Here is a 19,733-nt window from a genome sequence, read left to right as displayed (position 1 = left end):
TGCGTGCGTGTCTGACCTCCTTCGCACAAAGCAAAAAAACTGAAGGACCCGTGCTCCCACGGGGGGGTGTATAGCCAGAAGGGGAGGGGCCTTACACTTTTAAGTGTAGTACTTTGTGCGGCCTCCGGAGGCAGTAGCTATACACCCAATTGTCTGGGTCTCCCAATTAGGAGCGAAAAAGAAATATGTTTTTTCTTTCTTTTTTTTAATAAAGGCAGACATGCTTTAAAATAAAAGAAGGGAATTTTGTTACTTACCGTAAATTCCTTTTCTTCTAGCTCCTATTGGGAGACCCAGACGATTGGGTGTATAGCACTGCCTCCGGAGGCCACACAAAGCAATTACACTAAAAAGTGTAAGGCCCCTCCCCTTCTGGCTATACACCCCCAGTGGGATCACTGGCTCACCAGTTTTAGTGCAAAAGCAAGAAGGAGGAAAGCCAATAACTGGTTTAAACAAATTCACTCCGAAGTAACGTCGGAGAACTGAAAAACCATTCAACATGAACAACATGTGTACCCGAAAAACCACCAAAAATCCCGAAGGACAACAGGGCGGGTGCTGGGTCTCCCAATAGGAGCTAGAAGAAAAGGAATTTACGGTAAGTAACAAAATTCCCTTCTTCTTCGGCGCTCCATTGGGAGACCCAGACGATTGGGACGTCCAAAAGCTGTCCCTGGGTGGGTAAAGAAATACCTCATGTTAGAGCTGCAAAGACAGCCCTCCCCTACGGGGAGGCAACTGCCGCCTGCAGGACTCTTCTACCTAGGCTGGCGTCCGCCGAAGCATAGGTATGCACCTGATAATGTATGGTGAAAGTGTGCAGACTCGACCAGGTAGCTGCCTGGCACACCTGTTGAGCCGTAGCCTGGTGTCGTAATGCCCAGGACGCACCCACGGCTCTGGTAGAATGGGCCTTCAGCCCTGATGGAACCGGAAGCCCAGCAGAACGGTAGGCTTCAAGAATTGGTTCTTTGATCCATCGAGCCAGGGTGGCTTTGTAAGCCTGCGACCCTTTGCGCTTACCAGCGACAAGGACAAAGAGTGCATCCGAGCGGCGCAGGGGCGCCGTGCGGGAAATGTAGATCCTGAGTGCTCTCACCAGATCTAACAAATGTAAATCCTTTTCATACCGGTGAACCGGATGAGGACAAAAAGAAGGTAAGGAGATATCCTGATTAATATGAAACGAGGATACTACCTTAGGGAGAAACTCCTGAATGGGGCGCAGCACTACCTTGTCCTGGTGGACCACCAGGAAGGGAGCCTTGGATGACAGCGCCGCTAGCTCAGACACTCTCCGAAGAGACGTGATCGCTACCAGAAAGGCCACTTTCCGTGATAGTCGAGAGAGTGAAACATCCGTCAGAGACTCGAAAGGCGGCTTCTGGAGAGCAACTAGTACCCTGTTCAGATCCCATGGATCTAACGGCCGCTCGTACGGGGGGACGATATGACCAAACCCCCTGCAGGAACGTGCGTACCTGCGGACGTCGTGCTAGACGCTTCTGAAAAAAACACCAATAGCGCCGAGACTTGCCCTTTAAGGGAGCCGAGCGACAAGCCCTTTTCCAACCCAGATTGCAGGAAGGAAAGAAAAGTAGGCCATGCCAATGGCCAGGGGGACACTCCTTGTACAGAGCACCAGTAAAAGAAAATCTTCCACTTCCGTGGTAGATCTTAGCAGACGTGGGCTTCATAGCCTGTCTCATGGTGGCAACGACCCCGTGGGATAATCCTGAGGACACTAGGATCTAGGACGCAATGGCCACACAGTAGGTTCAGGGCCGTAGAATTCAGATGGAAAAAACGGCCCTTGGGACAGTAAGTCTGGCCGGTCTGGTAGTGCCCACGGTTGACCGACCGTGAGATGCCTGTCGCCAGAGCTCTTTGATCGTCATGAAAACCGGGACCAAGCTGTTGTGCCGATTCGTGAAACCCGTCCGGGTGCAGAGACCATTCTCCTGCGTCCACGCCCTGGTGACTGAGGAAGTCTGCTTCCCAGTTTTCTACGCCCGGGATGTGAACTGCGGATATGGTGTAAGCTCTGTCTTCCACCCCTAGCAGAATCCGGCGGACTTCCTGGGAGGCTCGCCGACTGCGTAGTCCGCCTTGGTGGTTGATGTATGCCACCGCTGTGGATTGTCCGACTGAATTCGGATCTGTTTGCCTTCCAGCCACTGTAGGAAGTCTTGCAGGGCCATATGCACTGCCCAGAGCTCCAGACAATTGATCTGAAGAGTGGACTCCTCTGAAGAGAGTCCTTGATCGTCTGAGAAAGGGGGACGTTCCTGTGTAGGGACATCGACTTCCCCTCCCATTAGCGAAGAATGTTCTATTGAAGTGGACGCAGATGAAACTGCGTGAAAGGGACTGCCTCTGGATGAGGTGTCTCCTTGAAGGAGAGACTGCACCCCCGTCTGTAGTGACCGCTGTTTGTCCAGTGGAAGCTTCACCATCGCTGAGAGAGTGTGAAACCCCAAGCTAAGATATGCCAGCGATTGGGTTTAACTTTGAAAAGTTGAGGACCCACCCGAAACTCTGGGAAGTCTCCAGCGCCATGTTCAGGCTGTGTTGGCATGCCTCTTAAAAGAGTGCCTTGACAAGTAGATGGTCTAAGTAAGGGATCACAGGGTGACCCTGAGAGTGCGGGAGTGGTCCCACTGCTGCCATGAACTTGGTGAAAACCCGTGGGGCTGTCGCCAGACCGAAGGGTAGGGCTACGAACTGAAGATGCTCGTCTTCAATAACGAACCGTAGCAAACGCCGGTGCTCTGGAGCAATCGCCACGTGGAGATAAGCATCCTGATGTCTATTGATGCTAGGAAATCTCCTTGAGACATTGAGGCAATGACGGAGCGGAGGGATTCCATCCGAAACCGCCTGGTTTTCACGTGCTTGTTGAGCAGTTTAAGGTCCAGAACGGAACGGAAGGAGTCGTCCTATTTTGTCACCCCGACCAGATCGGAGTAAAAAGTGTCTCTTGTTCCTGAGGAGGAACCGGGATTACGACTCCTACTGCCTGCAGAAGAGCCTCGGCTCGGCCCGGTGAGGAAGTTTTTGCGACAAACTGTCTCTCACCCACCGGCCATTGACCTGTGGCAGTGAAATGTCGCTAAAGCGGGGGAGTCTGCCACCGACCGCGGACGCGGAGAGAGAGGGCTGAAAGTCATGAGGAAACCGCCTTGGTAGCGGTTCCTCCGGCTGCCTTCTCCGGGCGTGATTGAGCCCGCCAGGAACCTGCGCCCCTCTGAGCCTTTTGAGTCCTGTTGGACGAGGGCAATTGGGACGTGCCCGAGCCTGGGAAGGACCGAAACCTCGACTGTCCCTTCTCCTGATGGGTCATGTTTGATAGCTGGGGTAAGGAAGAATCCGTACCCTTGGACAGTTGAATGATTTAATCCAACCGCTCACGAAACAGTCTGTCACCAGATAAAGGCAATCTGGTTAAGCACTTTTGTGGAAGCAGCATCTGCTCCAATCCCTTAACACTAGGAGCGTAACAACACGGAGTTGGCGGACGCCACTGACGTACGGCTCGTAGAGTCCAGGACAGCATAAACAGCTTGAGTCGCAATGCCGACATTGCGAGGTGAAGGACGCTACTGCGGCCAAGATGTACATGTGACCGCGTCCCTCTGCGCAATACTAGCTGAAATAGCTTGGAGTGCCTCTATGGCTGCGAATGCCGGGGCAACCGACCCGCCGATAGGGCTATCTGTCTGTCAATGGCATCTTTAAGTGAATTCCCATCTTCCACTGCAACTATAGATCTAGCCGCAAGCCTGGAGATTGGGGGATCCACCCTTGGAGCGCTTGAGCACGTCAGGGGGGAAGAGACAACGCGTATCTTCAATACGGTTGGAGAAAAGCTTATCGGGATAAGCGTGGTATTCCTGGACTGCTTCTCTGGAGTCAGAGTGACCAGAAAAGTACTCAATATACGCTTGAGATACCGAAATAGGGATTTCTTCTGCTGTGAAGCTGACCCCTCCACTGGAGGAGTTGAGGGAGAAATACCCAACCTTCCATTGATGGACGCTATAAGATTATTCACTATAGCGTCACCATCCGGTGTATCCGGATTGAGAGCGGTCTCAGGATCGGAGTCCTGAACAGCTACGTCTGCCTCGTCATACAGAGAGTACTGTGATGAAGTCGAGGGCCGTTCTTAGGGAGCTCGCTTAGGCCGTCTGGGACTGTCGTCCGTGTCAGAGCCTGCACCCTGGGATGCATGGGACCCTCCTGGAGCCATGATTTGTTTCGAAATCAGGGTGGCCAGGGGCATTGAATCAACATTGCCCAAGGTCTGTCTGGACTGCAAAGTCTGTAAGATGTTAGTCATAGCCACAGACAATATATCAGCGGAAACTGCAACTCCGTCCCTGTCCCTGGACAGGGATCACAGGTGGTTCTTTTGGCCACCTGTAGCAGAGACCCCGTTGAGTAATTGCACACACTGGGGGTCCTGGAACAGTCGCATGCAGTACAAGGAGCATAGAAAGCCTGTGCCTTGGCACCTTTGCTTTTCTGCTGCCGTTGTCTAGTTATTCAGGAGCATTAGCCAGGAAAAGCGACATACAGTGAATGTATAGCATACAAGCATGAAAATAACCACTGCAGCACATGCAATCTAAGCAGCATTGAAAGCTTGTGCCTTAGCACCCTTGCTTTTCTGCTGCTGTTGTCTAGTCATCAAGGAGCATTAGCCAAGAATAGCGACATGCAGTGAATGTACAAGCATGAAAATAAACTCTGCAGTACATGCAATCCAAGCAGCATTGAAAGCTTGTGCCTTAGCACCCTTGCTGTTTGCTGCCGCTGTCTAGCCATCTAGGCGGCTAGACAGCCAAGAATAGCCCTTACAATGCAATGTAAAGCATACAAGCATAAAGGACACATGACACTGCAGCACATGCAAGACAAGCAGCATATAGAGTCTGTGCTTTAGCACCCCTGATCTTTTGCTGCTGTTTCTAGGTCTGCATCCTGAATAGCGACCGTACAAAAGTACAACAGGACACTTCGGCATTAGTGGGTCAGCACTTTAGTTGCCGCTTACCGCCCGCACAAAAGCGGGTGTGTGGCGCCGGAATCCTGTGCTGGTAGCTCAGTGTCTCCGTTTTCCCGCTCTGCGTGCCGGAATGGCTGCCGGCGTCCAGAGGAGAGGGGCGGGCCGAGGGCGTGCCCGAGACAAGAGCGGGAACCCGGCGCCCACTGTGTCTAGTAAAGGGGGCTGGAGAATGCAAATAAGGCTCCAGCCCTCGGCGCTGCTATAGAACAGCGTCTCTCCCTGTCCCTGAGTGACAGGGTGGGGGCGGGAACGAAGCGGCGCTAGGCCGCAAAAGCCGGGGACTAAAGTTAGAAGCGCCGCCGCCGTAAAAGCGCGGTCGGCGCGTCCCCGGCGCACTACAAGTCGCAGCTGCGCCGCCGCTCCAGGGGCGGTCGGCGCGGCGGTCCCCACACGTAAAGTCCCCCAGTAATCTGCAGGGACTATAAGCCCAGCGCACAGCGCTACAGTCCCCGGCGCACTAGCACACCCAGCAAGCCTGGAGTGTGCGTGGCCTGCCATACGGGGACACAGAGTACCTGAAAGTTGCAGGGCCTTGTCCCTGAACGGCACTCCCGCTCCACATCCAGCAGGTTCTATGGGTCTGTGGATGGAGCCCGGCCTCAGGGCTTGGTGGCCGGAAAGATCCCACTTCCTCAGAGCCCCTCAGGGGGATGGGGAAGGAAAACAGCATGTGGGCTCCAGCCTCCGTACCAGCAATAGGTACCTCAACCTTACAAACCGCAAGTGGGGTGAGAAGGGAGCATGCTGGGGGCCCTATATGGGCCCTCTTTTCTTCCATCCGATATAGCCAGCAGCTACTGCTGACTAAACAGTGGAGCTATGCGTGGATGTCTGACCTCCTTCGCACAAAGCAGAAAACTGGTGAGCCAGTGATCCCACTGGGGGTGTATAGCCAGAAGGGGAGGGGCCTTACACTTTTTAGTGTAATGCTTTGTGTGGCCTCCGGAGGCAGTACTATACACCCAATCGTCTGGGTCTCCCAATGGAGCGCCGAAGAAAGTGAAAATATAACTTGGGTTAAATCAATACCGCCCCCCTGTTCCCAGGCATTGCCCTCTGTGGTTTTGTGCAGTACATTCTGGCATCAGTACGGAGTCCAGTGATTGGCTACATGGGTTAATGTCATGTGATCAGCTGCACCAGTTCCAGTACAGGTCGCCCCTGCAGGCTGATGCTGGGGGACACATTACGGAGCTCTACAGTCATGGAGAATCCCTTTAATTCACCTCGTGGGTTGCTATCTCGTTGCCCGTGGCTTCTTTCGTGGCTGAGGTGCAGGATTGACGTCTCTGCCCCCTCTGATAATCCTCAGTAATGGCGGCGTCCCCCAGAGGAGCGAGGGAGGCACAGACGCAGCCGGCGACCTGAGGATTTCACACAATACGAGACAAGCACAAGATGCTGGAGACGTCTCAAGTCCCAGAGCGAAGGCGCCAGAAGACAGCACAACACCCAGCCTCCGAAAACAGCACGTAACCATGGCAACTCAGCCGCTCAGCCCCATCACTGCAGAAAGACTTTCTCCTTTTTTTGCCAGGTACAAAAAGATAAAGAAACACGATACAGAGAGACGGGCGAGCGAATCCCCCTGCGGGAGACAGTCAGCATGGAGGCAGCAGAACTCCTCGTACTGGACGTTCATTACATCTCATTTAGTGATAACAGAAAACAATTCTCATTGCGGTCATAAATCTGTAAAGCAGCGGCAGCTCCTATAGGCCCAGAGGCGTGGACATCGGCGGCTCCCGTGGGCACAGAGGCGTGAGCGGCAGCGGCATCTCCTGTGGGCAGAGTCATGGATGGCGGCATCTCTTGTGGGCATAGAAGAGTGGACGTCAGTGTCTCCTGTGCGCAGAGGCGTGGATGACAGCGGTGTCTGCTGTGGGCACAGAGACGTAGACGGCGGCGGCTCCTGCGGGCATGGAGTCATAGACAACGATTGCTCCTGTGGGCACAGAGGCGTAGACAGCGGCAGCATCTCCTGTGGGTACAGAGGTGTAAAAGACGGCGGCGGCTCCTATGAGCACAGAGGCGTGACCAACTGCAGCGGCGCCTGTGGGCCCAGAGGCGTGGATGGCAGCAGCAGCGGCTCCTGTGGGCCCAGAGGCATGGATGGCAGCAGCGTCTCCTGTGGGCCCAGAGGCGTAGATGGCAGCAGCGGCTCCTGTGGGCCCAGAGGCGTGGATGGCAGCAGCGGCTCCTGTGGGCCCAGAGGCGTGGATGGCAGCAGCGGCTCCTGTGGGCCCACAGGCGTGGATGGCAGCAGTGGCTCCTGTGGGCCCACAGGCGTGGATGGCAGCAGTGGCTCCTGTGGGCCCAGAGGCATGGATGGCAGCAGCGGCTCCTGTGGGCCCAGAGGCATGGATGGCAGCAGCGGCTCCTGTGGGCCCAGAGGCATGGATGGCAGCAGCGGCTCCTGTGGGCCCAGAGGAGTGGACGATGGCAGCGGCGGCCAATTCTATTCACTTACAATAAAATGTGATGGATGGTATGTAAGAGATGGAGGTTCTCACTATGGCTGACTAAAAAGAGGCCTCAGGTGACAGAACGGCCCATGAGGCCCGCCCGGTGCGGCTGTCAGTGGCAGCCCCCAGACGAGGGCAGGAGCACAGATAGTGGCTTCAGAACCGAAGGGAAATTAATGGTGGCTCAACGTGTCACCCCCTCGTCCCTCCAGGACCGGACGTTCTGAAGACCCTGCACCGCGCTGCCATTTTTCCATCCTTGGGTTGCAGGACAACAAGTGGAGAGGACGCCTGGGCCGACGCCTCAGATTGCTCAGGCAGGTTTGGATTTGCATGAATATAAAAGGGCACAATAGATATATAAATATTTTCAACCCTCAGTGATCTCCACCGCTCGTAGCGACGCTCCCCGCTGCTCGTTGTGATGCTCCCCGCGTTCCTTGCCGGTCTCTACGTCTTCCCTCATCTCAACACCTATAAATTGACTTTTCAGCCAATCACAAGCTGAGAAGAGGCACCGCTGGACAGTGATTGGCTGAGCAGTCTTTTTTGGCATTTACCGGCACCAGATGACAGCGACCGCGGAGGCATCAGGGGATAAGGAAATTGAATTTTGGTAATGGACCGGACGTCCTTTGCTCTCGGGAACCTCTCACTTAATACATTCTGTCCACGAGAACCTGATCTGTAGATTTGTGGGATCCCACTCACAAGCACTCGGAACTGAAATCACAGCCTTCTCACAGCTTAGGAGTCCAGTGGGCGGTCCTAAATAGTGGTAGTCAGCACGCTCTGGACACGGGAGCATGCAGAGATACTTGGACCCTCACCGGACTCCTGAACAGAGGCCCATGTATCACCACTCCGCTCTAACTCACTGCCAGCAGATTGCCAAGATGGCAGGATCCGTTTCTTGAGATCTGACACGGGATCTGGTAGTAGGAAAGAATATAGCTTAAGTCTACATTATTCTTGCCATTAAAGCTATAGAGACACTTAATACACAGACCTTAGACATGGGGCCTCCTGTGTCTCATGGAATCTATGGCGCCGAGTGTGCGGACCGGGACTGCAGTACCAGACACGACCCGTAGAGTCATAGAATGGTGGAGGGGGATGGGACCTGCAGGGTCATCGTGTCCAATCCCCGGTCTGTCCGGCCTCTGAAGATGTCCATTGACGTGGCCTCTCGTGGCCGCCTGCTCCACTCATTGATCTCCTCCTTGTCACAAAGTTCATTCTATCCTCTAATCTGTGTCTTCTCCCTTTCATTCCATTGCGTCTCGTGTTTCCATGTGCAATGAGAATAAGGATGATCCCAGAAGGAAATTACATTGGTCTGGCATGTCTTGTTTGCTACAAACCCATGCCTGCTCTGGTTACTGTATCCTTACATACAAGCTGTGTAATAATCCGTTCCTAGATCTTCCTGGTGTAGAGGTCCGGCTCATGGGCCGGTAATTTCAATCTTCCTTCCTCTTTTGAAGATGGGGACAACATTTGTCCTTCAGTCTTCTGGGACGTCTCCTGTTGTACAGGAATATTTAAAGATTCTGGCTAATGGTTCTGCGAATTCCTCTGCCGTCATCTTTTCAGAACAGAGGCGTGCTGTCCAAAAAAAATATAAACCCTTTTTCTAATCCTCTAAAAGCCCTTAAAATGAAAGCAGATCATGTGACGCACATAGAAAATCTCTCTTGTGATTTTTCCGCTGCTGATTTTGTCACAGATCGGCTTCAAAGTCCAGAAGAAAAGCTGCAGGTGCTGATTTTGCTGCAGATTTGCTGCAGTTTGTTCCTGTATAGCCGTAACTGCACCAATCAATGCAGCAGCAATCAGGCGTTTTGGAACCGGTGTCTCTGGGGGAATGACGGCCATCCTGTCACAGTCCCCGGGGGGTCACCGGAGAAATAATGGCCGTCCTGTCACAGTCCCCGGAGAAATAATGGCCGTCCTGTCACACAGTCCCCGGGGGTCACCGGAGAAATAATGGCCGTACTGTCACAGTCCCCAGGGGTCACCGGAGAAATAATGGCCGTACTGTCACAGTCCCCGGAGAAATAATGGCCGTCCTATCACAGTCCCCGGAGAAATAATGGCCGTCCTGTCACAGTCCCCGGGGGTCACCGGAGAAATAATGGCCGTCCTGTCAGATTTGATCTGTACATAATGAATGTTTATTAAAAAGGAAAATTATATCGAATTGTAAACAAAATGCATACAAATTAAACTCTCCCCGATCCCCCGAAAAGTGAAAGGCGGCAGGTGCAGGCCGGGGTCACTTCAATAAAACCTCTTCTGTTCATAGACGTAGCTCTTTCCGGCAGGAACCTTGCGGAAAAACAGGCTGTTTCCCCGATTTGTGTTTCCCTAAAAAACAAGAATCAGCAGCATAAATATACAGCCCCGCAGCAAACAGCCCCCCTCCATGCGAGCAAACAGCCCCCCACCCCAGCCTCCCGTGCAGCACACAGCCCCCCTCCATAAGAGCACACAGTCCCCCGCCCCACGGCCTCCCACGCAGCACACAGCCCCCTCTCCACCACAGCACACAGCCCCCATCAATATACAGTTCCCCCCCCCCCCTCTGGAGCTCTGTGGCCTCCAATCAACTGACCACTGATGACCGATTGTCTGCAGCACTCTGACATGCCTGTTCAGGCACTTGACCACTGCAGCCAACCACAGGCCTGAGAAGCTGGAGCTCCCGGACATCCCCCCCTCCATGCACAGCAGTCCGGACCCTCAGCTCCCCGTACATCACCCCTCCATGCAGAGCAGTCCGGACCCTCAGCTCCCCGTACATCACCCCTCCATGCAGAGCAGTCCAGACCCTCAGCTCCCGGACATCACCCCTCCACGCAGAGCAGTCCGGACCCTCAGCTCTCGGACATCACCCCTCCATGCAGAGCAGTCCGGACCCTCAGCTCCCGGACATCACCCCTCCATGCAGAGCAGTCCGGACCCTCAGCTCCCCGTACATACCCCCCTCCATGCAGAGCAGTCCAGATCCTCAGCTCCCGGACATCACCCCTCCATGCAGAGCAGTCCGGACCCTCAGCTCCCCGTACATCCCCCCTCCATGCAGAGCAGTCCAGATCCTCAGCTCCCGTACATCCCCCCTCCATGCAGAGCAGTCGGTCGGCTATTGCGGGCAGGTTCAGCCGACCTCTCTCTAATGTTTATGGGGCCTGAAGGCAAAAGCCAAAAAAACCCAAATGTGTCTTTACCTCTTTGCTGAGCTGACTCCAGCAATCTGTCCAGGAGGAGTACACGGGGGCGTAGGGAAGGCGGCCGCCAGCGAGCCTACAAAACACAAGCACCAATCCGTTATAAGACGACGAGCAGCCGAGCAGAGGACGCGAACCCCCGCCCGCAAGGGGAGGACGCAAACCCCCGCCCGCAAGGGGAGGACGCAAACCCCCGCCCGCAAGGGGAGGACGCAAACCCCCGCCCGCAAGGGGAGGACGCAAACCCCCGCCCGCAAGGGGAGGACGCAAACCCCCGCCCGCAAGGGGAGGACGCAAACCCCCGCCCGCAAGGGGAGGACGCAAACCCCCGCCCGCAAGGGGAGGACGCAAACCCCCGCCCGCAAGGGGAGGACGCAAACCCCCGCCCGCAAGGGGAGGACGCAAACCCCCGCCCGCAAGGGGAGGACGCAAACCCCCGCCCGCAAGGGGAGGACGCAAACCCCCGCCCGCAAGGGGAGGACGCAAACCCCCGCCCGCAAGGGGAGGACGCAAACCCCTGCCCGCAAGGGGGGGACGCAAAACCCTGCAAGGGAGGAGGAGAACCTTGCAGAGCCGCAGAGGACGACCTGCAGAGGATACTCACCCGCAGTTATTCACAGCCATGAGGTTTGACACTAGGACAAATGGATATGTCAGCATGCTGGCCAGGAACTGTGGAGACAAAACCATGGAGAAGAGAAAGTCACCAGCCAGATAATAGACGTGAGCGAGTCGCAGGACCTTATCTGGTGCCAAGTAAGTAGTGCAAAGCCGACATCAAGTGCTGAGCCGGCTAATCAGGAGAGGAGCCGTGGATCATCCGTGGTTGGAGGCAGCTCCACAGGACTTCTGTCCAGCGGCTGCAGACTATTGACCACTGGACCAGGGTTCTGCACATGTATCCCTCGTATTGACATCTAAGGCTAATGGCGGATCTCACAGTGAATGTGGACAGAAGACCTCACGTACATAAGATCACCATGAATACACAGCACTCCACATGGCGCCAGATCACCTGTACATCGCCCCCTAGTGGCAAATACCTATACACGGTCACTATAAAGCTCCAGGAGAGGACGCGCTCCACCTAGTGGTGCACAGTGGTGTTACACTCACCCCAGTCACAGCCTGCGAGTAGCTCTTCATCTCACCCACCGCCTGCAAAACAGAACACATCACCCTGATTCCTCCGTCACACTTCTTCCTTCCCTTCCTCCAAGCATCATAAGTGAAGAGAGTTATCTCAGTCTGTGGGGGCTTGTGTTTGGTTTTTTTCTCTGGGGGCAGAGTTGTAGTTTTGTATGACATATAATGTTCTAAAAAATATAATAACTTTCTGAAGCTGGAATTATTTTCTGCTTTTCATCACTTACAGATGAAATTATCAACTATTAATAACTTATAGCACAAACCAAATATACAAAGATTTCTCATATTTTAGAATCTTAGATCTTGATCCTGCGACCGTCCGATCACTCATTCTATATGGGCGGCGGCATCCAGCTATAATGCCATCATGTAATCAGGCTACGGAGGGGCAGCGGGACCCTGAATCACAGCCCCCGGGGGTCGCACCTCCTAAATGGTGGTTAAGTGGTAACAGCAGCAATTGGAGCAGATGGACAATGCTGGCAGCCACCACGTCCACGCATGATGTGTGCTCGGCTCCAGTCGCTGCTGCTAGAGGATGGGCAATGTCGGTGCCCACCATGTATGACGAGCGCTCGGCTCCAGTCGCTGCTGCTAGAGGATGGGCAATGTCGGTGCCCACCATGTAAGATGTGCGCTCGGCTCCAGTCGCTGCTGTTAGTGGATGGATAATGCCGTACCCCACCGTGTATGACGAGCACTCGACTCCTAAGCTCGCTCCCTAAATGTGCAATGTCCCAGGGTTAGACTATCAGTTATCCAATATAAAATATTACGCGGCTGCAGACATCTTGTCGCCCGCTGGGCCTTGTGCAGACCCCTCCTCCAGGGCGGTGTTGTGGAGGGGATATTACATTACCTGATTTTCCAGGGTGTATTTGTTGATGAGGAAGGCCACCATGTTGCAGATCCACAGAGACAGCACATCCCCGAGCAGCCGGGGGATCAGACCCCTGGAGACAAGAGAAGACGTTTATCCGGGGCATTAATGACATCACAATCCTGCAGCTCTCGCCTCTCGTCAGTGTACACCTCGGCTCTTTCCTAAAATCGCATGCACAGGGGACTTTCAATAAGCGAATACACTGCTGACATTTTTGCTATGTGGGACCGCGCCTTCAATGCGCCCTCCCTGCTCCTGAAGGGGTCATCACCGCGCCCTCCCTGCTCCTGAAGGGGTCATCACTGCGCCCTCCCTGCTCCTGAAGGGGTCATCACTGCGCCCTCCCTGCTCCTGAAGGGGTCATCACCGCGCCGTCCCTGCTCCTGAAGGGATCATCACCGCGCCCTCCCTGCTCCTGAAGGGGTCATCACCGCGCCCTCCCTGCTCCTGAAGGGGTCATCACCACGCCCTCCCTGCTCCTGAAGGGGTCATCACCGCGCCCTCCCTGCTCCTGCAGGGGTCATCACCGCGCCCTCCCTGCTCCTGAAGGGGTCATCACCGCGCCCTCACTGCTAGGGGTCATCACCGCGCCCTCCCTGCTCCTGCAGGGGTCATCACCGCGCCCTCCCTGCTCCTGCAGGGGTCATCTGCGCATCAGAAAGCGATATGGATTTAAAGATATAAGGTCCTGTCACCATCCCCCCCAGTCCGGGCGTCAATCTATAACACCGTCCCCCCCAGTCCGGGCGTCCATCTATAACACCGTCCCCCCCCCCCAGTCCGGGCGTCCATCTATAACCGCCCGCCCCCCCCCCAGTCCGGGCATCCATCTATAACAGTCCCCCCCAGTCCAGGCGTCCATCTATAACACCCTCCCCCCCAGTGCGGGCGTCCATCTATAACCGTCCCCCCCAGTCCGGGCATCTATCTATAACACAGTCCCCCCCAGTCCAGGCATCCATCTATCACACCATCCCAGTCCGGGCATCCATCTATCACACCATCCCAGTCCGGGCGTCCATCTATCACACCATCCCCCCCCAGCAGTCCAGATTTTGCCAGGACAATCCCGAGAATCAGGGAGGGCGTTCAGAAGACCACCACTAAAAGCAGAGGTCTGTAGGTCTCCCTGAATGTACTAAGGCTGGAGCTCAGGTCTCCTGACTCTTGCGTTCTCCACGTTAGTACATGACTCCCCGCAGGAGGAGGACAAGACACGAATACACATGGACACGGCACGAGGAGAACTTACGCAAAAAATCCTAAGATTCCTTCTTCTCTGTATATCGTCACGATGGAGCTGAAGACCCCACTGCAAGAGAGGAGTCCGGGTCACACAGCGCAGGGGGAACACAGAGTCACCACCGAGCGCACAACACGCCTCAGACTATTATATACACTTGTGTGGCTGATACATGTAATTATCACTACGAGACAGGGAACAATAAATGCTGTAAATCAGACTAAAGTGTAGAGAGGCGGTAAAGTTACGGTGTCTATAGACTGCACGGGGTGAGGAAATCTGCGCTGACACCGCGGTCGGATGTGATGGCACCAGGAGGACACCTACTCATATTTGGTCTCTCGCCCAATGAACTGGACCATGCACCGCAGCGTGATCACTGCAAACAAAGCAGAAATGGGTTACAGTCCATAAATCCCCCGGGGGGAGAGGCCGCGCGCCAGCATCCATCCCCCGGGGGGAGAGGCCGCGCGCCAGCATCCATCCCCCGGGGGGAGAGGCCGCGCGCCAGCATCCATCCCCCGGGGGGAGAGGCCGCGCGCCAGCATCCATCCCCCGGGGGGAGAGGCCGCGCGCCAGCATCCATCCCCCGGGGGGAGAGGCCGCGCGCCAGCATCCATCCCCCGGGGGGAGAGGCCGCGCGCCAGCATCCATCCCCCGGGGGGAGAGGCCGCGCGCCAGCATGCATCGCCCGGGGGGAGAGGCCGCGCGCCAGCATGCATCGCCCAGGGGGAGAGGCCGCGCGCCAGCATCCATCCCTGGAGGGGGGGGGGGGGCGCCAGCATCCCAGACTTACCGTGGAAGGGATGTGTGATGACGGCAGCAGCTGAACGGGCCACCATCTCCTGAGTGGTCTGTAACACGGAGATCAGACGGGTCAGAGCCCACCCTCCTGGAGATCCAGTATTTGGGAGGGTGACGGGCACCTACCTCTTTAATGACATAGTCCAATGACGGGTTCTCCTTTTCTTTACTCGCTTCATCCTGGAGGACAAAGAAAAATAAGATTTAAACGTCTTATAAATATTCATAAGCCCCAAAATGTCAGAAAACGTAACTGCAACAAAGTGGGAGGTGTAAGACCAGCAACAATCCCTCTACAGTAAAGGGACCCCCGATGACCATCCGCCGCAGGGACCGCGGTATCTGTGGAGGGACTCTGCACCAAGTGATTGTGCCCCTGCAGCGTTCCCCGGACCCCCGTGAGGAGCAGACGAGACGGTGTTGCTTTTGGCTCATAGACCGGGGTCTGGACGGGAAGGGGTTTATTCTTAAGCAGATATTCCCCACATACTCACTCCTTGGGAGAAGTCGCCATCTTACCTCCATCTGATTCTGATTACGATAGCACTGAGGGAGGAACGAGAAAACCCATTAACTATTCAAGTAAAGAGGAAACAAAAGTCACAAAATGTTTTATCAGCGCCAAATATATTTAGTGTCTGATCATCGATAAATCACCGGCCATTAATAATCGGAAATTTACATTGCAGACTATGCAGCTGGAGAGTTTCAATAAAAAACCTAGATGGTAGGTCGAGCGAGGCGTCAGGCGGGCGGCCCCCAATAGGTGAGGCGTCAGGCGGGCGGCCCCCAATAGGTGAGGCGTCAGGCGGGCGGCCCCCAATAGGTGAGGCGTCAGGCGGGCTGCCCCCAATAGGTGAGGCGTTTGGTGGGCGGCCCCTTAGGTGAAGTGTTGCGGGCGCTCAGCATTGAAGACTCGGACATTTTCTGCTCAGGACGCGGCTTCAGAGGCCTCCTGGCGACTGTTACTCACAGTGAAGGTTAATGGAGTGTTCAGAGCAGAAAGCTGCGGCACCCTCCAATAAAGGGAACCTGTCACTCAAAAGATGGGGGGTGGGAAGCAACCAGAGGACCCCTCCCATAAAGGGGAAGGGGCGTGTCTAGGAAATATATGTGATTTCAGCAAGTGAGGGATTAAATCTTGTTCTCAACCATGCACGTAGTGCCGCCTGCGCCATCTTGTGCTGTCAGTTTGGCGTGGCACAGAGCAGCGTCACTTGTAGAGCCAGTCAGTGACATCTCCTTATTCTTTACTAGCGCATCTATAACCCCTGAATAAATTATGGAATCACTCAATTCTGAGGTAAAAATGATGGAACCACTCAATTCTGAGGTAAAAATGATTGAACCACTCAATTCTGAGGTAAAAAAGTATGGAATCATGAAAAACAAACACAAGACCCCTCCTATAATCCATCAGTAGTGTGTTGTGGACCACCTCTGGCTCTTATAACAGCTGCAGTCTCTGAGGCATGGACTTAGTGAGTGACAGTCTCTTCATCAGTCTGCCTCCATCTTTCTCAGATTGCTGTTGCAGATCAGCTTTGCAGGCTGGAGACTTGTCATGGACCATTTTCTTCAACTTCCACCAAAGATTTTCTATTGGATTGAGATCCGGATATTTGCAGCCATGTCATTGACCTTATGTGTCTTCTTTCAAGACAATTTTTTTTTTTCAAAGACAGTTTTTCTTCTATGGCAGGAGGCATTATCATCTTGATAAATGATTTCATCATCCCCAAACATCCTTTCAATTGATGGGATAAGAAAAATGTCCAAAATGTCAATGTAAACTTGGGCATTTATTGAAGATGTAATGACAGCCATCTCCCCAGCGCCTTTACCTGACATTCAGCCCCATATCATTAATGACTGTGGACATTTACATGTTCTCTTCAGGCAGTCATGTTTTTATTGTTTAGCTTTTCTGTATGTAAATCCCATTTCCTTTAGGCGGTTTCTTACCATATGGTCACAGACATTGACTCCATTTTCCTCCTATTCTTTCCTCCTTTGTTTTGTTGTGCATTTCCTGTTTTGGAGACATTTTGCTTTGTTTCCTGTCTTGACGCTTTGATGTCTTCCTTGGTCTACCAGTATGTTTGCCTTTAACAACCTTCCCATATTGTTTGTATTTGGTCCAGATTTTAGACACAGCCGACTGTGAACAACCAACATCTTTTGCAACATTGTGTGATGATTTACCCTCTTAAGAGTTTGATAATCCTCTCCTTTGTTTCAATTGACATCTCTTGTGTTGGAGCCACGATTCCTGTCAGTCCACTTGGTACAGCAGCTCTCCAAGGTGTGATCACTCCTTTTTAGATGCAGACTAACGAGCAGATCTTATTTGATGCAGGTGTTAGTTTTGGGAATGAAAATTTACAGGGTGATTCCATAATTTTTTCCTTATTATTGAGTGATTGCACATTTTTTTCCCCGTTTGGTCTTGAATAGTCACAGTTACCGGCTGCACATTGTGTTTTCAGGATTGTTTTAGCGTTTCTTAAAAGCAGATAGTCGCCATGTGAAGTGACTTTAGTTTGGTGCCGTCTGTGATTAACTGAATGAACATCCTCAGAGCCAGGTGAATCCATAATTTTTGCCAGGGGTTGTACATAAAATATTCGGCGCCCGGATCATCATCTGGTCGTTGTGAACGCCGCCTGTATTTCCCATTGCTACTGATGAGCCCCGTTACCTGCAATACTCTGCTGTGCACCACGGTGCCCACCGCTCCCGCGCACAGTCGGGGGGTCAGGCCCTTGAAGAGTCCGCGCTTTCCATCAATTTTAATGATGTGTTTTGCTGAAAATACAGAAATTAATAGATTACTGAGCATCACCGTGTGAAGACATCAGACTCCAGGCAGAAGCAGGTCCTGTACTTCAGAGCAGCATTCATGATTCTGCTGGTACAAACAGCAGCCACTTATCTTATTTTACATTGTGGCATTGCTCATGGCTGTAATGACGCTGTGGCTAAACCCCCAATAGGGCCTGTGAGTGCCCCTTATGGGAACGGCCTTTAGCTCCTAGATTACACTGTGCACTGGATTAATGTTGAGCACCGCCTGTAAAGAGGCTTCACTACAAATCATCAAAGCAAATCGTGCGCTCACCATATGCAAAGAATCCCGGGCAGCTGATACACCTGACGGCCGAAAAGGGTTTCTTCCCAACGTTGGCGGCATTGGCTCATGTCCCACCTAAAATGCAGAAGCAAGAAAAGTGGGAATGAATGGTGTGATTGGGGCAGATTAGAGGCAGCAGTGAAGAACTCTGCACCATTGAGGGGCACGAGGCACAGAAGGACGAGACACCGGGGGAGAAGGGATCGGGCCCGATCCACGCCGGGGATTAGTCAGCCACATCCACCACGGCACCGCAGAGCGCCAGAGATGGCCGACACGTGGGGGTGTTATTCCTGGACAAACCCTGTAAGACTTATCTGTAGGGAGTCTAAGAAGCAAACCGCAGAATTGCAGCTTAACTTCAGAAATCAACAGCCGAAGTGACGGAAAACCCAACAGAACCCGCCCGGGCCGCGCTCAGGTCCCCTGCATCGGGCCGCGCTCAGGTCCCCTGCATCGGGCCGCGCTCAGGTCCCCTGCATCGGGCCGCGCTCAGGTCCCCCTGCATCGGGCCGCGCTCAGGTCCCCTGCATCGGGCCGCGCTCAGGTCCCCTGCATCGGGCCGCGCTCAGGTCCCCTGCATCGGGCCGCGCTCAGGTCCCCCTGCATTCGGGCCGCGCTCAGGTCCCCTGCATCGGGCCGCGCTCAGGTCCCCTGCATCGGGCCGCGCTCAGGTCCCCTGCATCGGGCCGCGCTCAGGTCCCCTGCATCGGGCCGCGCTCAGGTCCCCTGCATCGGGCCGCGCTCAGGTCCCCTGCATCGGGCCGCGCTCAGGTCCCCTGCATCGGGCCGCGCTCAGGTCCCCTGCATCGGGCCGCGCTCAGGTCCCCTGCATCGGGCCGCGCTCAGGTCCCCTGCATCGGGCCGCGCTCAGGTCCCCTGCATCGGGCCGCGCTCAGGTCCCCTGCATCGGGCCGCGCTCAGGTCCCCCCTGCATCGGGCCGCGCCCCAGGTCCCCTGCATCGGGCCGCGCCCAGGTCCCCTGCATCGGGCCGCGCCCAGGTCCCCTGCATCGGGCCGCGCCCAGGTCCCCTGCATCGGGCCGCGCCAGGTCCCCTGCATCGGGCCGCGCCCAGGTCCCCTGCATCGGGCCGCGCCCAGGTCCCCCTGCATCGGGCCGCGCCCAGGTCCCCTGCATCGGGCCGCGCTCAGGTCTCCTGCATCGGGCCGCGCTCAGGTCTCCTGCATCGGGCCGCGCTCAGGTCTCCTGCATCGGGCCGCGCTCAGGTCCTCCTGCATCGGGCCGCGCTCAGGTCTCCTGCATCGGGCCGCGCTCAGGTCTCCTGCATCGGGCCGCGCTCAGGTCTCCTGCATCGGGCCCGCGCTCAGGTCTCCTGCATCGGCCGCACGCGCTCAGGTCTCCTGCATCGGGCCGCGCTCAGGTCTCCTGCATCGGGCCGCACCCACCTGGGCCATCATTCTACACTGCACAGAGACGCTGAGGAGGACACCGCATTCATCACAGTCAGCCATTCCCCCATACACATGCACGCTCAGCCATTCCCCCATACACATGCACGCTCAGCCATTCCCCCATACACATGCACGCTCAGCCATTCCCCCCATACACATGCACACTCAGTGCAGCCGAGCATAAATCACAGTAAGCCATACCCCCATAAACATGCACGCTCAGCCGGGCAGACACCGCATACATCACAGTAAGCCATACCCCCATACACATGCACACTCAGCCATTCCCCCATACACATGCACGATCAGCTGGGCAGACACCGCATACATCACAGTCAG

General features: G+C 54.9%; 1 protein-coding gene across 1 annotated transcript; it reads right to left on the bottom strand.

The window, feature by feature from the left end:
* Positions 1 to 9,693: 9,693 nt before the first annotated feature.
* MTCH2 (mitochondrial carrier 2) lies at positions 9,694 to 18,056 on the bottom strand. Its single transcript, XM_075325926.1, has 12 exons — positions 17,970 to 18,056; positions 17,550 to 17,656; positions 15,368 to 15,394; positions 14,975 to 15,028; positions 14,841 to 14,898; positions 14,372 to 14,423; positions 14,054 to 14,113; positions 12,778 to 12,871; positions 11,886 to 11,927; positions 11,374 to 11,441; positions 10,770 to 10,845; positions 9,694 to 9,909 (listed from the first exon to the last, which is right to left on the bottom strand). Exons 3-12 carry the CDS (start codon positions 15,371 to 15,373, stop codon positions 9,823 to 9,825), a joined length of 597 nt encoding a protein of 198 aa, XP_075182041.1. The 5' UTR covers positions 15,374 to 15,394; positions 17,550 to 17,656; positions 17,970 to 18,056; the 3' UTR covers positions 9,694 to 9,822.
* Positions 18,057 to 19,733: the final 1,677 nt, after the last annotated feature.

This window comes from Anomaloglossus baeobatrachus, chromosome 10, assembly GCF_048569485.1.
Source record: "Anomaloglossus baeobatrachus isolate aAnoBae1 chromosome 10, aAnoBae1.hap1, whole genome shotgun sequence".
NCBI classification, from domain to species: Eukaryota; Metazoa; Chordata; class Amphibia; order Anura; family Aromobatidae; genus Anomaloglossus; species Anomaloglossus baeobatrachus.
The sequence above is the reverse complement of the archived record's forward strand: the minus strand, read 5'-3'. Positions and strand labels throughout refer to the sequence as shown.